At 23.8% G+C, this 19,598-nt stretch overlaps 2 protein-coding genes and 1 long non-coding RNA gene across 5 annotated transcripts in view; 2 read left to right on the top strand and 1 right to left on the bottom strand.

The window, feature by feature from the left end:
• The first annotated feature begins 5,419 nt into the window (after positions 1-5,419).
• LOC126902737 (uncharacterized) lies at positions 5,420-13,101 on the top strand. 3 transcript variants are annotated; one of them, XM_050680334.1, is made up of 7 exons: positions 5,420-6,385; positions 7,648-8,304; positions 8,392-8,457; positions 8,553-8,606; positions 8,848-8,907; positions 9,300-9,359; positions 12,748-13,099. In XM_050680334.1, exons 1-7 carry the CDS (start codon positions 5,521-5,523, stop codon positions 12,771-12,773), a joined length of 1,788 nt encoding a protein of 595 aa, XP_050536291.1. In that variant the 5' UTR covers positions 5,420-5,520; the 3' UTR covers positions 12,774-13,099. The 3 variants fall into 3 exon arrangements, with proteins under 3 accessions (XP_050536291.1, XP_050536292.1, XP_050536290.1); XM_050680335.1 differs by lacking the exon at positions 7,648-8,304 and having other exon boundaries at positions 12,748-13,101; XM_050680333.1 differs by having other exon boundaries at positions 5,421-6,385; positions 7,648-8,457; positions 12,748-13,098.
• Positions 13,102-14,404: 1,303 nt separating this feature from the next.
• Positions 14,405-19,598, bottom strand: part of LOC126902749 (uncharacterized) — a 7,650-nt gene continuing 2,456 nt past the window's right edge. Inside the window, exons 2-4 of the mRNA XM_050680348.1 lie at positions 19,274-19,457; positions 16,898-17,108; positions 14,405-15,054 (exon numbers count right to left, since the gene is read on the bottom strand). Coding sequence (XP_050536305.1) covers positions 14,699-15,054; positions 16,898-17,108; positions 19,274-19,457 — 751 coding nt within the window. The 3' untranslated portion in view covers positions 14,405-14,698. The remainder of the gene's footprint in view (positions 15,055-16,897; positions 17,109-19,273; positions 19,458-19,598) is intronic.
• The window catches only part of LOC126902769 (uncharacterized), a 16,008-nt gene continuing 14,451 nt past the window's right edge, over positions 18,042-19,598 (top strand). Inside the window, exon 1 of the long non-coding RNA XR_007703317.1 lies at positions 18,042-18,759. This is a non-coding gene — a long non-coding RNA (uncharacterized LOC126902769). The remainder of the gene's footprint in view (positions 18,760-19,598) is intronic.

The following is a 19,598-nucleotide window of genomic DNA, read 5'->3' as shown; positions in this document are numbered from 1 at the left end:
TTCTGATCTATACCCTATATCTTACATTATTTGAATTGCATTTTTATCACAATAGATCACTTAAATATAAATCATAGTAATCATTTTTAAGTAAATTTTGGTGTTAAATAAGATTCAAAAATTGATATATTCAAAATTTAATTAATTTTATAGATTTAATTTAAGTAAAAAACCACTCAAAAAGTTGTTAAAGAAATTACTCAATTTAGCGTATGTTAAAATTTTTATTTTTATTGTAAAAATCTATTGTTTAATTCACGTAAAACCTAAAATCATTATTTTTAGTAATGATTTATGTAACAATATGTTAACAAAAAACTTAGAATATTAAATATTGGTAGTAACACACACAAATAGAATTAAAAAATTTATAAATTATAAAGCAAAATGTTTAATTATGTAGTTGCAACCTATTATTATTTCAAACCAAATTCGACAATAAATCTTCTTTTTCTTTCTCGCTTTAATTCGACAATAAGTACTTTAAAAATATTAGAAATAAATTATTTTAATTGTCTTTATGGAGAAGGCTGGTTAAGAAATTTTTTATTTGATATAGGGGATTTTTTTTTAAATTATTGAGGATTATATATTAACTAGATAACAGTTGTATCAGTTGACGTATGGTTAAAAAAAAATTGGTCCAGTGTGAGCTGAGAAAATAAATGACAGCCACAAAAAAACCACACAATAAAATAATTTAAATATGAATAAAAAATGTATTCAAATGAGGGGAGACTATAGTAATGGAGTCCTTAATATTATTGATTAAAGTTATTGAATCTAAATGATATTAAATTTATATGAGTAAAAAAATTTTTTCTTACTCAAAATCCTTAGTAAGGTATTTTAAAATAAAATAAAATTCTAGGTTTTGTCTTTTATTTTAATTTAAAAGGGGTGTACACTGATTTTCATAAATATTATATAAATCAAATTGATATAGCATAGAAAGTTAAACTTATTTAAATTTTTTTGCTTTATTTAAGTCGAGAAAAATAGCTTTGAAATTTGAACTAGCTTAAATTGCCATTTTTTTGCAGTCGACGGAAGCAACGCACGGTTGCTGAGTCAGTAAAACTTGTGTATTACGTACTTGGGGTACAAGGTTCCAACCCCCGTATGCTAATGGATTTTTTGCATTTTTTTCTTAATTCTTATTAAGTTAGAATAAATTTTCAACTCCTTTGATTTTTATCTCATTTAGATTCAATAACTTCAATAAAGATCAAGGATCCCATCACTGTAGTCGCTACTCGCGAGAAGAAATTTTTTATTCATATTAAAATTATTTTACTATATTTTAAGTTTTAGCTTCGATGCAAAGCTGAGAAGATATCATTTATTTTCTCTGCTCTAACTTGATCTACTTTTTTCAACGATACGTCAAATGACTACAAATCGTATCTAGTTGAAGATATTACCCTCAAAAATTGAAAAAAAATTTTAATTTATCAATGAAACAGTTACTTATCCCATGTTCTCCATACAGACAATTAAAATCATTAATTTCTAATGTTTTCAAATTATTTATTAACGTATCAAGTTTGATATGATAGGTTTCAACTACAAAATTAAATCCTTTTACTTTGTAATTTCATAATACTTTACTCTATTTGAGTGTGCTACTACTAGACTATAATATTCGACATTTGTTGGTAACATGTTGCTATATAAATCATTTCTAAAAAAAACGATTGTTAGTTTTTCCTGAATTATAATGGATTTTTACAATTATAATCAAATTTTATAATACGCTCAATTGAGTAATTTTTTTTAACAACTTTGTTTTGATTGATTCTATTAGTTAAAGTAAATCAAAACTTCTGAATATTTCAATTATAGAATCTTTTTAAACACCAAAAGTTACTAGGAAATGATTACTATTATTTCTATTTAAGTAATCAATTACGATAAAAATGCAAAAAAATAATGAGCGTTTCTGATAAATTTACTATAAATAGGAATTATAAAATTTTCTGACTGCATATTAATCTTAACGATACAATTTTTTTAATTTTCATAAAATTTTTGATTTTATGATGTCAATTTCAAACTTGTAAATTGAGCTAAAAGCTATTGTAATAAACATTTTTTTATTATAAACTTGCACAATAATCAACTTTTAAGGATTAACAAAAGAGGCCAATTTAGTCATTTTCCTTATTTTTAACATATTAATAATCAAAATCAGAATTAATTTAAAATGATATTTTTTTGTTCTTAATTATTTTTTTATATGTAAATACTTATTTTTTAATAATAAGTAATAATATTAAAACTTGGAAGTGATATAAAAAGTTTAATTGCATATTTGAAAACATCCAGAAAAGTTGATTTAGAAAAGTACATGTTTGTTTCTAATGAAAGTTCCTTGTAGTTCAGTGTATAAAACTTATAACTTCATTATAAGTAACAAACATTTTTTATTGAAAAGTATTGCGACAAGCTCTATAAATTTTTACGCGTTAAAAGTAAAGAAATATACTACTACTTTATTATTTTTATAATATCCGTAAAAATTACAATATTAAATTATTGAATATCAATTTCATACTAAATTTAATTACTAAAATTGTTATTTATTCATATTTAATAATTATAAATCAAATAACTAATCGGGATAAAATTAAGGGAATAAGAGTTATTGTTGTTTTTGAAATAATCTACTAATTTCTTAAAACTAAACACTATTTACAGATTTGATTCGAAGCGTTTCTTATGATAGTGGTTTTAATCACTGTCAGATATCATCTATACTTGTCCCAACTATGCCGTGACCCCACTGTGCTACGTTTTTTTGTTATTTTGTGGCTGTCACTACTTTTTCTCAGCTCTTTCGGGCCGATTTCTTTCAACAATAAGTCAAAATATCATAAATCATTACTAATTGAAGACTTATCAATTTAATTCCGTCATTGTATATTGACGGAAGTAGTATAAAGATGTATTAATTTATTTAGGAATTCATATGACTCAGAACTATAAGAACCAATTGCTTATCAGTAGTCTCGTTTAAATCAATTAAATTAGGTACTAATACTAATTCGATATTTGCAGTTGCGCAGCATTTATTATCAATGGTACTAAAGCATATTGTTGTGAGTTTATAAATACACTAACTGGCATTTTAGAAAGTATATCTATTGATTGTTATAATTGACAATAAACACTCCGTAACTATGACAGGGACATTATAAAAACCAATTAACTACCTGTATTTGTACTCACTTGTGTATTATACATGTATATTAACTCAAAAATTTGAAACTTTAAAAGTTTATATATAATAAACTAATAAAGTTATATAAAATTCAAACGCCATTTACTATTAAAGTATAAACTCAAACATTTTATGAAATTCTAAATATGTATTTCCATTAAATAAAACAAAGTTTAAACCCTTACAAGGTATCAGAGGTGAACTTAAAAATTAATACATAGTTAATAATTAAAGAACAATGAGTAACTAAAGAAAACCAAAAATAAAAAATTTAACTGATATGTTTCTTTTTAATTTAACAAATAAAACGGCAGCACAGTGCAGTCGTGGCACAGCATGTACAATGCATAGTTGGGACAAGTATAAATAATATTTGATAATGATTAAGATCACTATAATAATAAATGCTTCAATTCGAATCTGTAGTGTTTCATTTTAAGAATTTGGTAGATTATTACAAAAATAACATGATCTTCTATTTCCTTAATTATATACTAATCATAGTAGTTAAATTTTTCATGAAATTAATTTTCAACTATTAAATAATGAAATTTTTTTATAGTTATTTAAGTTGTCAGTGAATGCTGGGCCACTCTATACATTGTTATATATTAGTCAATATAATACAATATAATTTAATTGTGTTTTAACTATACAGTTATCAGATTATCAGTGAAACTTAATAAAAGAAAAATTCCTTATCTTTTTTCCAATGTACACTGTTGTTGATCTAAAATTATACTTTAACCACGGTATTAAGTTTTTATTTCAGTAATTATAGGTTATATTAGACTTTTTAGAGCTTAAAAAATCCAAATTTCAAAACATTATATATACCTTATAATAGGTGATTATTTTATAATGATAAAAATTGTTATAAATATACAATTTTAATTAAGTAGTTTAAACCTTTAGATGTAATATAATATTTTAATTCAATCAAAATTAAGTAAGTTGGTAGTCAATAATTTTAAGGTGTATAAATTAATCTATAAATTATATGTTCAGTAAGTAAGAAAATAGGTCAGTTGTTACAAACAATGAGAACAATAGAAACCCGTTTTCTTATTTACTGAACACCCAAAAAATATATGTATTGTTATAAAAATGAACAAAAAATACATTTTTTTGTCATTTTTACATCATTACGTAAAATGTGTAGCCTAAAAATTTATATATGAAGTACATGTATTTCATTTATTGAATGAATTTAGTAAATAAAAACAATTACATTTGATTTACGATTTTTGGAACAGATTTAGAGTCGGATAGCGCATTAATTTTAGTGGAATTTCTTAATAAATTTATTTAATAAAAAAACTTCAAATTCAATAAAAATACTACTTTATATAAAAATATTTAAAAGGTTGAAATTGACATGATGGCCTTCTAAGGTACGCTACTAGTTATTAGTATTTTTTTCAGTAATTTAGCAAGTTCAATTAATTATAAATAAATTATTTTATATATAAAAATTTCATATGCAAAGTAATTTATTTATCATAAACTACTTAATTAATCAAAAAACAAAAATAATATTGAGAATATTTTAATTGGTTTATTATAGGTAAATACTTTTCTCTGTTTATCGTAGTCGGTCGGGAAGAATGTGACCAGTAAATTTATAAAAAAACAATTACGAATGATTTTCAGTTCTTGCATCAGATTTCCATAAATAGATAACGCTGACATTAACAGAATTTTACATTAAACATAGCAATAAATATTGGCGTAAACAATTATAGGAAATATTTTAGGAAAATCAAGTTTGAGTAAATTATTTTAAGTGGGGCGAAAACAAATACTTTTGGAACTTAAGCAAAGCCAAGATCAAAACACTATGTACTCCCAATATTATTTTTTATTCATTATATATTACGTAAATAGGTAAGAAATAATTTTATTAATTGATATTTATTCAATGAAAATGAACGAAAAATAAATGTTGTGAAATATTCTAAAATTCCAAAATTTATTTTACAGCGTTAAGTATAATCAATAGCCAAAACTATTACTTTAAAAGCACATGCAAAACATTTAGCAAATGTATAGTAAATAATTATAAAAGATTTTTGGTTCTTGCATCAGATTCCATAAATAGTTCGCAAACATTACTTTATTTTTTTAAATCCAAGAAGATCTTGCTTCACTCTCCACTATATAAGATTACTTATATAATTTATTTTATTATTTCATTTAAACTATTAACAGTTATAACTTTCATGTTTATTAAACCTTTTCCTTTTTTTATATTTTGTGATATTCAAATTCAATAGTTTACTATTTGAAATATTAAAATGGAAATTTTTTATAGTATTAAATTATATGTCTTAATTTTTTCATTGCTTATGTATATTCAAATAGTTAATAGTACCAAAGATAAAGTTAAATTTTTATTCGAAAATGATGGTTGGAAAAATTTAACTGAAGTGGAGTATATTATGTATAATAATAATAAATACACTTTACAACAAACATTACAAACGCCTGTAACATCAAATAGTTGCAATACTCGCATTCGTAGTGCAACAATAATCCTTGGATGTTCTTACGCAAACGTATTGAAAACAATTTTTTTTATTATGGACCGTTTTTTAGAGTATTGTGAAACATTAATAAGTTCAGAAAACGAAAACAAATATGCGTACGACTGCACTATTGAACTAATCAATACAATGCCAAATTTAAGTTACTTAGCAACACTAATGAAAGGTGCATTGGTTTCTATAGACAAATTACATCGTCGCCCAGTGGTAAATAATAAAAGAAATGAACTTATTTTAAATAATGTAACTACTAAGTTGCGTATCAAAGAAACTTTAAACGTATTATCACCTTTACAAATAAATCCACTAAATACTAAAAACATAATAAAAATAATGAAAAATTATTTTATTGATATAAAATTATACATAGAAGATGATTTAAAATTCTGTCATTTAAAATCAATAAATTTAAATTCATTATGGCAAATTTTAAATAAAAAATATCAATTTTCAAATGAAAAAAATAGTAATCAAGAATTTCGCACCTTTATTAGTCATAAGATCAAAAGTTTAATCCATTGGACTATTATTGCAAGATATACGAATTTAGGTTTCAAATTTGACTCAAGCATCAAAAAAACAATTTTATTAGACACATCAAAGAAAAATGAAGCAGGTATAAGAACTTCTAATTAATTAATAATAATTAACTACATTTTTTTACATCAGTAATAGAATATATTGCACTAATAGTCTTATTGACATTTATTGTGGTATCTGCTGACTGTTGTACAGAATGAATATGTAATCGTATATGTAATTATTTTATTTGTTATAAATCTTTGTTGAGCTACTTGACAAGAAAAATGAAGATACAATCTTCATCCCTCAACCCTTAAATCAATATCAACTTTAGTTTTTCAAATAGCAACCCAGTTTTTTTTTTTATTAATCTTGTTAATAATAATAAAAAAAAATTTCTCAAAAAAAAAAAATCAATTTTAATAAATTCTAAGCGAGATATTACTATTTAAAGTTTAGGGGATTTAACAAATAAAACAGTAGTCGGGTAAATATAGTATCGTTATTATTTAGTGTACCGATAAGAAGTGTTATGAGTTTCTCTATATTCATTTCAATAATATTTGTAAAGCTATATATATATGTTTGTGTAATTGACAAAAGTAAATGATTAAACCACTCAATTACTCGCAAAATAAATAGAATATTGAAAAAAAAATTCGATTTCCTTTAGTTTCATATATTTATTGATCTATCAACATATAAAGACTTTTAAGAATCATCCCTTATAACTTAAAGGGATGTCAACTTTATATTTTCTAAAAGAAATATACATATTTAACTAGTTTATAAAATAAAAAATAATCTAATTAAGAAAATGACTGATCGATATCAACTTTTGGACTAATACTTTAAAGGTTATTCTCATTTTCATACATAGACGGGAACAAAATTACGGTTGGTGAATAACTGCTATATAAGAAAAGCTGCACCTACTCCTCGCCTAAAATGACCAGTAATTTTCTTAATAAGATTATTTTCTATTTTATAAGCTAGTTAAATATGTATGTTGTCAATTAAAAAAATTATGTTGGCACCCCTTTATGTTATAATGAATGATATTAAAAAGTGATTATTAGTTGATAAATCAAAAAATATATTCAAATATATTCTGTATAATGAATCAATTCATAGAATTATTGTATATATTTTTACAATGTATGATGAAAATATTAATATTATGTAACGATAATAATAAGACGTAGAATTAAATAAAAATGAAGATTATGTATAATTTTAAAATTATTATCATAATTTAAATTAATTTAAATAATATCACATACTGTGATCTACAAATTTTATTATTAAACTTTTCTTTAATACAAATATTACAATTTTATATTTTTCACAATGAAGGAAACTGCTACGAGAGGAAATATTCTTCAATTAAAATCAATAATTTATTTAAACACAGTGGTTGGAAAAATATAAATGACGTTAACTATGTCACATATTCAAAGTGCAATCATACATTACAAGATATAATTCAAAACACATATAAATATGATAAACAAATACGTATTATGACGTTAATACTTGGATGTTCATACACCAACATTTTAAAGAATTTTTTATTTATGTTACTTCATTTTCAAGATCACTGTAAATATTTTTCAAATCAAGAAAATTTAAACGACTATGCATATAATTGCACTATTGAACTTCTAAAAACTATACCTTATTTAACTTCAATGGTAATATATATGGGAAGTGCGATAGATGCTTTAGATAAAACCCAAAAACTCCCAATAGGAAATAATAATTTAAACAAATTTATTTTAGATAATATAAAATTAATCAAGGAATTGCAAAATGAAGAAATGTTGAACTTATTACCACTTTTACAAATGAATCAGTCAAATATTAATGAAACATTACTTAAAATTTTAAGTTTCATTAATAAATGGAATGATGAACTAAATAAAAGCATGAGTATTTGTAATATTAATTTTGAAACTTTCACTTTATTTTGGCAAAGTTTTAATAATGAATATCACAAAATGCAATTGGATGGTAGATATATGGAATTCTATAATTATCTCAATTTTAAAATTATTAATTTTTCTCAGTGGGTTATTCAAGAAAAATATGTTAATTTAGGTTTTATATTCAACACAATTACAAATGAAACACTTATACCAGCCCTACTAGAACCATCAGAAAATGGTAAATATCTTCTTTTTTCTTGTATTTATATTATTCAGAGCATGATTTTGCAAAAAATCTTATGTTTAAATTTCTTTACTTTTATACATTTTTAGAAAATATAGCTGCAAACGCTTCTACTCAAACGTTGATTGGCGAAAATACGGAAGGTATTTACTTAGATATATTATAGACGTAAAAATTTAGTCCTATTTTGAAATTGTACGTTTTTAGTAACGTTTATGGAAAATATAGAATGCACATCTATTGATTATTCTTTAGTACCAAATGAAGAGAATATTGAATAATTTTAAACTAATATACAAAACATTTATACTTATTTTCTTTTCAATTATTCATTTGGTTCAGAGTATCATAGATGAAAAACAATGATAAATTATAAATTTCTAGAATATTTTGAAGATTTTACAATTGATTTAACTCAATTACTGAATGACGAAAATATTGAAGGTATTTATTTATAGATTTTTTATATATTAAATGTGTTATATTTAAGCATTATTTTTAAGTAACATTATTGTGTAATTAATTATAATTAAAAATAATTGCAGTTGATCCAAATTTATTTTTGTTTTTGTTCTATTTACCTTTTAAAAACATATTTTAACCAAAAATGCTAACTTATTCTAAAGAATATCATATGTTTAAATTAATAATAAATTGTAAGTTTCCAAAATTTTAGAAAATTCCCCATTGATCCTACTTTACTATCAAGTAAAGAAAATCTTGAATAAATTACAAATAATAAAAAAAACATTTATATATGTTTAGAATTATTCTTTTTGTTTTATAAATTAAGAATAATATAAGTTTAAAAATAATGATAAACTATAAAATTCTAGAATATTTTGAAGATCATACATTCGCTTTTACTCAACATCTGGATGACAAATATTTTGCAGGTATTAATATACTTAGATTTATTTCATACAATTATTCAAATATTAGCCCTATAATTTAATTTCTATTAATAAAATATTTGAAAAATTGTTATGTAAGATTATTCCGTAAATAATGTGTTCAATTGATATAACAAGAAAACTTTTTTTTTTTTGTTATTCTATTTAGCTATTAAAAAGCATAATTTAACCATAAATATAAAATGTTATATAATTTGGCAAATCATTTAAATGAGCGATGAATATAATAACGATAAAGTATATTATGAAATAAATAACAAAGCCATGTTTATATAATTGAATATGAATTTAATGATTAAACTTTCTTTTAATAAAACAATACAATATTATTAGAAAATTAAATTTTTGCAACTGTAAAAATAACAAAGATATACATTACTCAACATTTATTATTAAACGTAATTTATCTTGAATACATGAAACTTGTTCATTTACTTCATTTAATTCTGGAATCGAAAACAAATTAAGTTTAGTATCAAACAATCAATGAAAAGCTGGTATAAATATTTTTATTTATATTTTCATCGACCAGATTTCAATATTAGTTTTGTAATTTTAGCTTCAAACTGAAGTTGAGAAGCTATTAATTTTACTATAATGTGTATTTACATTAGTCGCAGGAAATCTCCCTTTAAATATTAAAGAGTTCACGTTACATCTTATTATAAGATAAAAAAAAAAATTTCTCAACAATGTTTCTTTTATGTACAAATGAATGCCGTAGTTAAATAATACAATTTTTTAAATAAAAATGTATTAATTATTATTTAACTATGTGATTTTATTTTGTGTTTGTCATTTACTTAGCTCCACTTAAACAATATTTTTTAATGGTACGTCAGATTATTAAAATTCGTATCTATCTGAAGATATTTGAAAAAAAATTTCCACTTTATCAAATAAAAAGTTACTTAACCCACATTCTCCATATAGACAATTAAAACTATTCATTTCTAATATTTTTAATATATTTATTGTCGAATTAGGTTTGATATGATGATAGGTTTCAACTACAAAGTTAAATAATTACACTTATGTATGGTTTACGATCAGTCATTAGTGAATAAAATTTTTTTGTAATTGTCACTGTATTAAACATTTCTAAAAAATGATTTTTGGATTTTGCCTGAATATAATAATGGAATTTTCGAATTATAATTAATTTTTATAATATGTTTAATTGAGTAGACTTTTTTAAATCTTTTGTTTAGATTTTTTAGTTTCAATACAATGCTATGAGGATATTGGAAATGTGATAGTGTGCCTTTTTTTATGTCTGATCATAAAAATTCACAGTTCTTATAGGACTGATTTTAATGATCAATACGTCAAAAGAACCCAATATTAATCTAGTTGAATTTAAGATCACCAAATATTACAATAAAACTACTTGATTTTAAAAATTCAAACAAATATCTTAAAATTACGCTACTATTAAAAGCCCTTTTTAATTGAAAATGCCCTATTTTCAAAAATATTTTCTGCATTTTTAAATTGCTATAAAATGTTAAAATGCTAAAAAAAAAACTGATCCTATTAAAATTTAATTAAAATATTCTAAATAAAATAGTCTTTATTTTGATGTTTTTTTATGACAATAAAAAAACCTAAGTTCGAGAAAGGTTTGACTAAAACCACTCACGCATATTAAATTTCTTTTTTCAACATAATTTTTGGATAAGTTCCGGGACCACTACAATCATAAATCTTATATAAAATTAAATCTTTTGAAACGAATTATAAGATTTTCCGTCAAATTAAAAAAATCACAATTTTTTTAAATAAAAATAATTTATTTCAATTATTTTTATTATGATTTTAAATATAAAGAGGAAAAAGAGTGGTGGAGTAATACATAATGATAATGTAATAACCTAATCTATACTCTACATTTTATACGATATAAAATTTTTAAAAATTCAGTAATTAATATATCAAAAAATATACACAATTAAATAATACCAAAAAGAATTTTATAAATATAATTAAAATAACCACACTGCATACAATCACTTTATATTTTTTAGTATCCGTAAAAATTACAATATTAAATGATTGAATATCAATTTTATACTAAATCAAATTACCATATTAATTAAACTATTAATATTTATTAAACATATTAATTGTCTATAATTATTTATTCTTATATTATACTTATAAATTAAAGAACTATTAATCAAGATATAATAAAAGAAAATATAGTTTATGACGTTTTTAGAATAAGCCACTAATCTCTAAAATTAAAGACTACAGATTTTAATCGAAACATTTCTTATGTGTCGTACGTCGGTAGTGCCCCAACGTAGACACAAAGATTTATTAAAGTTTTATGTATATATATATAGACGACGAGTTCGTCGTCCGAGCTCTTCTCGAGTCCTCCCGTTGGATAAACTGATCAGCCCCAATCTCTCTAATTAGTGGACTACTAAAGGGGTAGAGTTTAGACCCGTCAGCACAGTCTAGCTCAAAAGTAGCAGACTGAAGGGTGGCTCCTTGTCAGCCACCAGCACAACTACCTTTTTACTATACCCACTAAAGGACGGTTAAGCCCAAACACTAGCCAGCTCGTACACTAATTATTAAGATTGACTAAAGGACCAGCAGTCCAACCTAGACTCTAGCCGCACACACACACACACACAATTTCGAGATCACCGTGAATATTAAATATTTGCGCTAAGTCCAGATTTTAAAATAGAATTATTTTATTTACGAAATGTATCAAACACAAAGTCAAATATAATATAATAATTTAACACAAAAATTAATTAAATCTTATAAAAAAAATATAAAGTTATTCTTACGTCAACGACCTAACCCGTAACTCGACGTTTCTTCGACAAAAACGTCCAGTCTCGTCTCGCCCAGTATCGTCCCGTGTCGTCCTCCTATACTTTTCATGTTTCCCTTTTATATTCTTTTTCCCACCATTATTAATTTGCTTACCCTGCATTTCCCTTTTATATGGAATTATTATATTGCTTAAGAGTTCAAAAATTGCTTACTACTATTGTAAAGCTTATATTATACTAAAATCGACGTAATTCAATACTTCCTCATCTAATTACTACATATGATAGTGATTTTAAATACTGATAGATATCATTTATACTTGTACAAACTATGCCAGGACTCTACTGTACTACCGTTTTATAAGTCATTAATATTTTGAATGATTATCATATACTTTTATAACTTTTTTAAATAAAACTTAGCACTTTTATACTTATAAATATATATAACATCATAAATTTAATTTAATTTATAATTGTAAAAAATGTCATCCGGGTTTGTAGGGTCTATCTAAAATGACACAATTATAATCAGACATAAGATTTAATTCATTTTTTTATTATATTTCTAGAAAAATTACAATTCGTAGAAAATTGAACCAGACATGAAGAAGAGGATATTTAATCATTATTGATTAATTTTCCCGAAAATATCAGAACAATCAATATGTATTTTTAACTATTCCATATAGCTATAAATTGAAATATATGTAGAAAACTAAATAGGATTATTCAATTTATAGCCAACTATGTTGATTTATATTATAAATAATAATTTATACGTATCAATGAATCTTTTTTCAATTCATTCCATTGTATAATATTACATTTTTACTATTATTTTAATTTTATAAACTAATATTAAGTATTTTTCATTCCATATGAGAATACAGAATGGCTCTTCATCTACATCTTTAATAAATCTTCAAAAATATCGAAGTTAATCTTTAATTAAGTAATTTTTTATTATTTTCAATCATTTCTAAGAATTTTTTTATATAAATAATTTAATAATATCATCATATTGTAGTTTAAGAAGATTCTTATTTTGTTATATTAATGTAGACTAATTTTAAAACTTATTTAAACTATACTTTAATTTGATAAAATACATTATATTATTTCTTCATTTGTCTTATACACACGACTCCATGACACTCTTTCAATGTATATACAAGTGTAAAATAATGATTTCTTATATTAAAATATGTATCCATATTACAGTCTAATCATTGATAATAACCAACATATTGTTTATAATTTTTAAAAATTGAAAATATAAATTAAGAGAGTTTATATGTGAATACAGAGGAATCGTGTAAATAGTAGTATTATTATCTATTCCTTTTAATAATAATAGAAAAAAAATAATAGCTCCACTTTTATTTTTAATAATAGGATTGAAGTTATTTTTTACCTAATACTACTGTAAATATAATAATTTTACCCTTTATGATAGACATTCCTCCTTCGGTAGCCTAGAACGGTACTTATAGAGAGATGGCTTTTTTGGTATTTTAAGTTAAAAATTATTAATTAATTTACTTTAAATAATTTTGTTATAAGGTTTTCCAAATAAATATAATAATATAAAATATTTTTTCCCGTATTCATACAAAGAATACTGTATATAAAATTTAAATATATAAAAATATCATCTTACAAAAAGTATTGACATTTAAAAATGTTATTCCTTTAAGTGTAATAAATATTAATTAGTAATATAAGTGAACATTTAAAAAATATATCATTCAAGTGACACTAAAGAGCTAAATATATCACTGTATATATAGATATTTTCAATAATATTCGATAAAAAAAAAATAAATAAATAAACTTGAATTAACCTGTATTTAATATAGATTTACTTTAAAATAATAATAATTTCCTAAAGATATCTTATGTTAAAGAAATACTTGTTGATTGTAAAATAACAAATTAATTTATAATTATTTTTATTTTGAAATTTCTCTCCATTTTATAAATTGATTTTTACACAGTTATCATGTATAATAAATCATTAAATAAATATTCACAAAGAATGACAACCATTAACACGCAAAATACGTATTCAGTTTTTTATAAAAATACATACACCAAAACTCACTGGGGAGGGATGTTTATTGTTTTAAATCACATGGACCCAATCTTCATCGAATTAAAATAAATGGCAAATATCGGGTTTTAAAAAAGATTTAACACTATAATACACAAATAAAACTCTTGATGTTAAATAACATACGTAAAAGAGTGTATATATTACTAATAAACTATTAAAATTACTAAGAACCTATTATTAGTTGATAATTGATACATTAATATAAATAATAATCAAGATAATTTCATACTTGCTGTGATTTTTTTTTTTTAAGAACCATTTAGATATACTTGAGAATTTTAAATGAATATCGTAAAAATATTATTAATGATACAGACAAGTTTTTATAAAGATTAATTTAGTTATAACTTATATTTATTTTAACAGCATAATAATTCAAAAATAAGAAATGAGTTTTTGAACGTTTAGTTTTCTTTTTTTTCAATGCTGACATCCTTTTCTAGAACACGTTCCATAAGGTTTCGGAACAATGAGTCCATTTTGTATCTAATAAAACTTTTGTCGCGTTCTTTTTCTTTCTCTAGATTTTGGAAATAACCATCATGTATCATGGGCACTAGATTTCTAGGTGTTATATTTTCTTTAAATTTTTCCAATACACTTGGCCTAGGATGTATCGCTGCTACAATGATATAAAATGGCCCACGTTGCGTATTTTTATTACATATAATTTCATTTGTTTTTGCCACACCAATTCCTATGTTAATGGAACTTTTCCAAATTATACAAGTTGAAACTCGACGCCCTTCAACATTCTGCACTGTATAAAATCATATAGCTTAGTATAATAGTATGCAATTGCTTATAATATTAGCCTATAACATGATGTTATTATTTTGACATACATGTCACATATTATGAATATACAAGGTGTTCATAACAGGGTTCCCCTTCTTTAAAACACAAAATAAACAGCTAACGGGGGACAACATTTGATTGTTGTACAAATTTAGAATAACCCTTATATGAAGAGCCTCGATTAAGTCCAGCCAATCACATTTAACAATTAATTAAGATCTCTAGTTTCCAAGATCACTACACTACCCTCTTCTGACTATGAAAACCCAATTTTTCCTATTAAACCCATTTATTTCGATGATTGGAAATTACACAAAATTTGAGACACTCTATTAATGATATCTAGTGTAGAACTTATCCAAGTCATACTAGTTGAAATTCGAAACAAAATAATATTCTCATCTATATTAATTCATACAGCATAGCAAATAAATAATAATTTGTTTGTAAGTGTAAAACTATTTAGCCATAATTCGATACTTATAATCAAAGGGTTGTCATCATAATAAGACTTTATGTAAACCCGAAATAACCCGAATCTACACTTTTGACCAAAATGAAGTTTTGCATAAAAATAACGTAAATTCTCCTTTCAATTATTCTTGTTATTAAACGCTATAATCGCTTAACTATTATTTTTCCTCTAATTCTAAAACATTTGAAATTATATTACAGGTTTTCATCATTAAATAACCTGTAACTCCTAAAAAATCCGTAGATATGACATATCTATATTATTAATTAAAAAATTGATAAAAGTTAAAAAATTATATTTTTTAGTTTGCTTTTAACGTAATTAAGATCATGCACTTTTATTCATCCTTAATACTATATTATTGGCCCACCAATCTCTCCAACTGTATCTTTATGATTGTTGCAAATTAACAAAAGGTGTTCCAGATTCATATCAATACAGTTTTTTGGTCATAATCAGTATTTTTAACAATATTTCATTAAAAATTATATTTTATTCTTTTTTTTTAAGTTTTAATGATTACCTAATAGCTATATATTATTTTTATATACACGTATTAAAATAACTTAAATGTAATAAAATTGTTAAATGACATCCTTTTAATGTAACTAGTTAAAAATTAACTTTGTTTCTTTTAATTTTATATGCTAGTTAATGAGATTTTAAACTAACAATATATTTATTAAGTTACTGTTCTGTTGATTAAATAATATTTAGTTATAACTGTCGCACCGGCCGTTTCAATACGTGTTGACTTTATTTTACGTGTTTGCGTAATTTTATACTACCGTATCTATTCATAGACAGTAAGATTGATCGGTCAAAATGTGCATATTGCCTACGCTTCATAAAGCTACATAAACCTTCATACTAAATAATAAAAATTATTTGTTCAATTAAAAGTAAAACAAAATAATAAAATATCAGTTTTACATCCTTTTATTTACCGAACTTAACATGCTACAGAGGGTGGTGGCTCTCTTTAACATGTTAGAGAGTCAAAGATGGTTCATGGCCATTGCAATGATGGATGGAATGGGTATTATAACCGGCTTGCACTAGAGACCGGACACCACCAATGAGATAATCACAAGAAAAATATTGTTAGCACCTCGGGAATCAAATCTGGGACCTCGTGCGTTGAAACACAAGTATATTAAAAGTATTAAGAATAAACTAATATATTGAATATTAGCATGCGAAAATTCAGATTTTGGCCTAAAGCTAAAATTTAAATAATGGAATACTATAAAATATAAATTAAAATATTTTCATTTAATATCCATATAATTTTTATACTGAAAAATTATTATTTATTATTACTACTTACTTTTAACCATTTCCTCCTCATTCGCTTCAAAATCAAAAGGTTTATCACCTTTATCAAAATTACTATACAATTCATAAGGTAAAGTTTTTCCGACGTCTTCATTAACATCACGACATGATATTATCAATTGAATAGCTGAATTTGGTACACCTACTTCATATTTTCCTGTCTTAGCTATATAATTTGCATATGCCTGTGCAATTTCATCTAACTACAAATCATGTTTTTGTTATTGATAAAGCTTCTTTCTAATAATATAAACTATAGCTTTAAAATTAAATCTTACAGTTGTTTTAATTGAGTGCTTATAAATATATAAAATATATGACCAGTATTTAGGAAGTTATTAAATTTTTTTACCTAAGTTGGAGATAGAGGTGTAATGGAATGGAAATATCTAGTGATAATAATAAATCCTATGTTTTCTATTAATATAACAATTTATATGCAGTGTGATCATAACCTACTCAATTACTGACAGAAAAAAATAATTAAAACATTTTTTCTTTTTTGATACCTTAAATTCCTAAATTATTATCTACGGAATTCTTTTAAAGTTTATTTCTCATACTCTGATAAGGCTGTCAACTTTTAAATCTATGTGCTTGTCGTAAACCCATAATTATTTTGTAAATATTAGTTTTAAGGAATTTATATGTAACTCTATAATTACTTGAAAGTAAGATTATAATGCGAAATATTTTAATTGTAATACTAGAAAGTATTATAGTATTATTGTTTTAATAGTTATTTAATGAACAATGCAAATATAAAAGGGGACTTGAACATATTCTCGGTGGTTAGATATATACATTTAAAGTTTCAAATTTTTGAGTTAATATACATGTATAATACAAAAGGTATTACAAATACAGGTAGCTAATTGGTTTTTTATGACATCAATATTAGCAAGTACACAGCATTGTTATTATCAATGGTAGTAAGGCACATTGTTGTAAGTTCATAACACACATACTGACTATATAAAAAATATATCTATTGATAGTCATAATTGACAATAAACAATCCGTGACTGTGACAGCGATGTCATAAAAACCATTTAACTACCTGTATTTGTAATACCTTTTGTATTATACATGTATATTAACTCAAAAATTTGAAACTTTAAATGTTTATATCTAATAAATGAATAAAGTTATATTAAAAATTCAAATCCCATTTACTATTAAATTAAAAACTCAAATATTTTATTAAATTAAAAATATGTGTTTCCATTTAAAAAAACAAAGTTTAAACCCTTACAAGGCATAAGAGGCGAACTTAAAACGTAATACATAGTTAATAATTCAATAATAATGTGTAACTAAAGATAACCAAAAAAAAAAAAAATGTTTAAATATATATATTCTGTAAGTAATTGAGTGGGTTATGATAAAAAAATCACTCTGTATATAAGAGATAACAGATTTACAGGAATGTATTTGCCTGCTTTCAGAAAGCACAATGTTCAAAAGTTATGTGTGTAGCCCGTAAAGTTACACATAGCTCGAGTTGGCATTACCTCTCTCAATGTAATGACAACAATCGTGTCCGGCACTACCGGCACCTTGCGAGCATTACGTCGGTGTACGCGATTGAAGTCGTACCGCATCTCTTGAGTCTGATGACTCGTGGCCAGTGAGCTGGCGTGTTTTTAATTTGTTTCATTGTTTTTTGGTTGGTATTGGCCTGTTTAGGTGACAACCAACACTTTATATTACCAGTTACGTGCTATTACTCGAGTGCTCAACGGAAATAGAGCAGCGGAGGTTGACATTCCATACGCAAAAGGAACAATTACTTTGGGAAGCATTTTGGCAGTCGATTCAACGTTAATTGCACTATGGATAGCTGATGGCTGGGTGATGTTTCGTTTTTGTTTGTTATTTTTCTACTATTATTATTCTAATGTTAATATATTGATATATTGAATATTTATAAGTTTATATATATATATATATGTATAATAAAGTTACTGTTTGGTATTGATATTATACGATTGTCAAGTAAAACTCCCCTATCCGTCATTTATGTTAAGATAATTAACTTAACGTTAAAAGTATAAAGTAGTGAAATAATTTACTCTGGGAATTGTAAAGTTTTATTACAATATATTTTTACACACAACATTGTTTTAATGGCCCTGCAAAGACCTATGTCTTTAGAAATTATATATTATAAAATATTAACTTAATATTAATATTATAGAAATATATGATAAATAAAATAAGCATAGCGATTCTTTATTGTTTTTATGCATATCTATTATACTTTTAATAACTGTTGGGTTGATACTTAAATAAAACAAGGTTTTATGACAAGTTTCCAAAAGCTCATAATTTATTACTCATGATTATTTATTTCAAAAATATGTACTTCTATTATTTGTTTTAGAGGTTCTACACTATGCCAATGTCTAATATTATTTATTCCAGATAAATACTGTGCTTTTATTTTAGAATGAATGTCTATATCATCTGTCATTCCTTCATAGTATCCAATATACTGTGTGTAATCATCACTAAGATGATAACTCCATTCAGACCATGCTACATCTAGGCTATAGAAAATTTATGTGTTTTTAAGTCATGAGAACAAATTATTTTTATATAATTATTTTAGCTTCGATGCGAAGCTGAGAAGGTATTAATTTTACCATGATGTGTTTTTTTTTTTTTTTTTTTTTTTTTTTTTCCACTTT

Source organism: Daktulosphaira vitifoliae, unplaced genomic scaffold, assembly GCF_025091365.1.
Source record: "Daktulosphaira vitifoliae isolate Bord-2020 unplaced genomic scaffold, ASM2509136v1 Scaffold_3, whole genome shotgun sequence".
In the NCBI taxonomy this organism is placed as follows: Eukaryota; Metazoa; Arthropoda; class Insecta; order Hemiptera; family Phylloxeridae; genus Daktulosphaira; species Daktulosphaira vitifoliae.
The sequence above is the reverse complement of the archived record's forward strand: the minus strand, read 5'-3'. Positions and strand labels throughout refer to the sequence as shown.

Excerpts from the sequence above, each read along its gene's own strand:
- LOC126902737 (XM_050680333.1), top strand. The coding sequence starts at position 5,521 with ATGGAAATTTTTTATAGTATTAAATTATATGTCTTAATTTTTTCATTG. Across the intron at positions 6,386-7,647 it reads ATCAAAGAAAAATGAAGCAG|GAAACTGCTACGAGAGGAAA; the intron begins GTATAAGAACTT and ends TTCACAATGAAG. Across the intron at positions 8,458-8,552 it reads ACTAGAACCATCAGAAAATG|AAAATATAGCTGCAAACGCT; the intron begins GTAAATATCTTC and ends ATACATTTTTAG.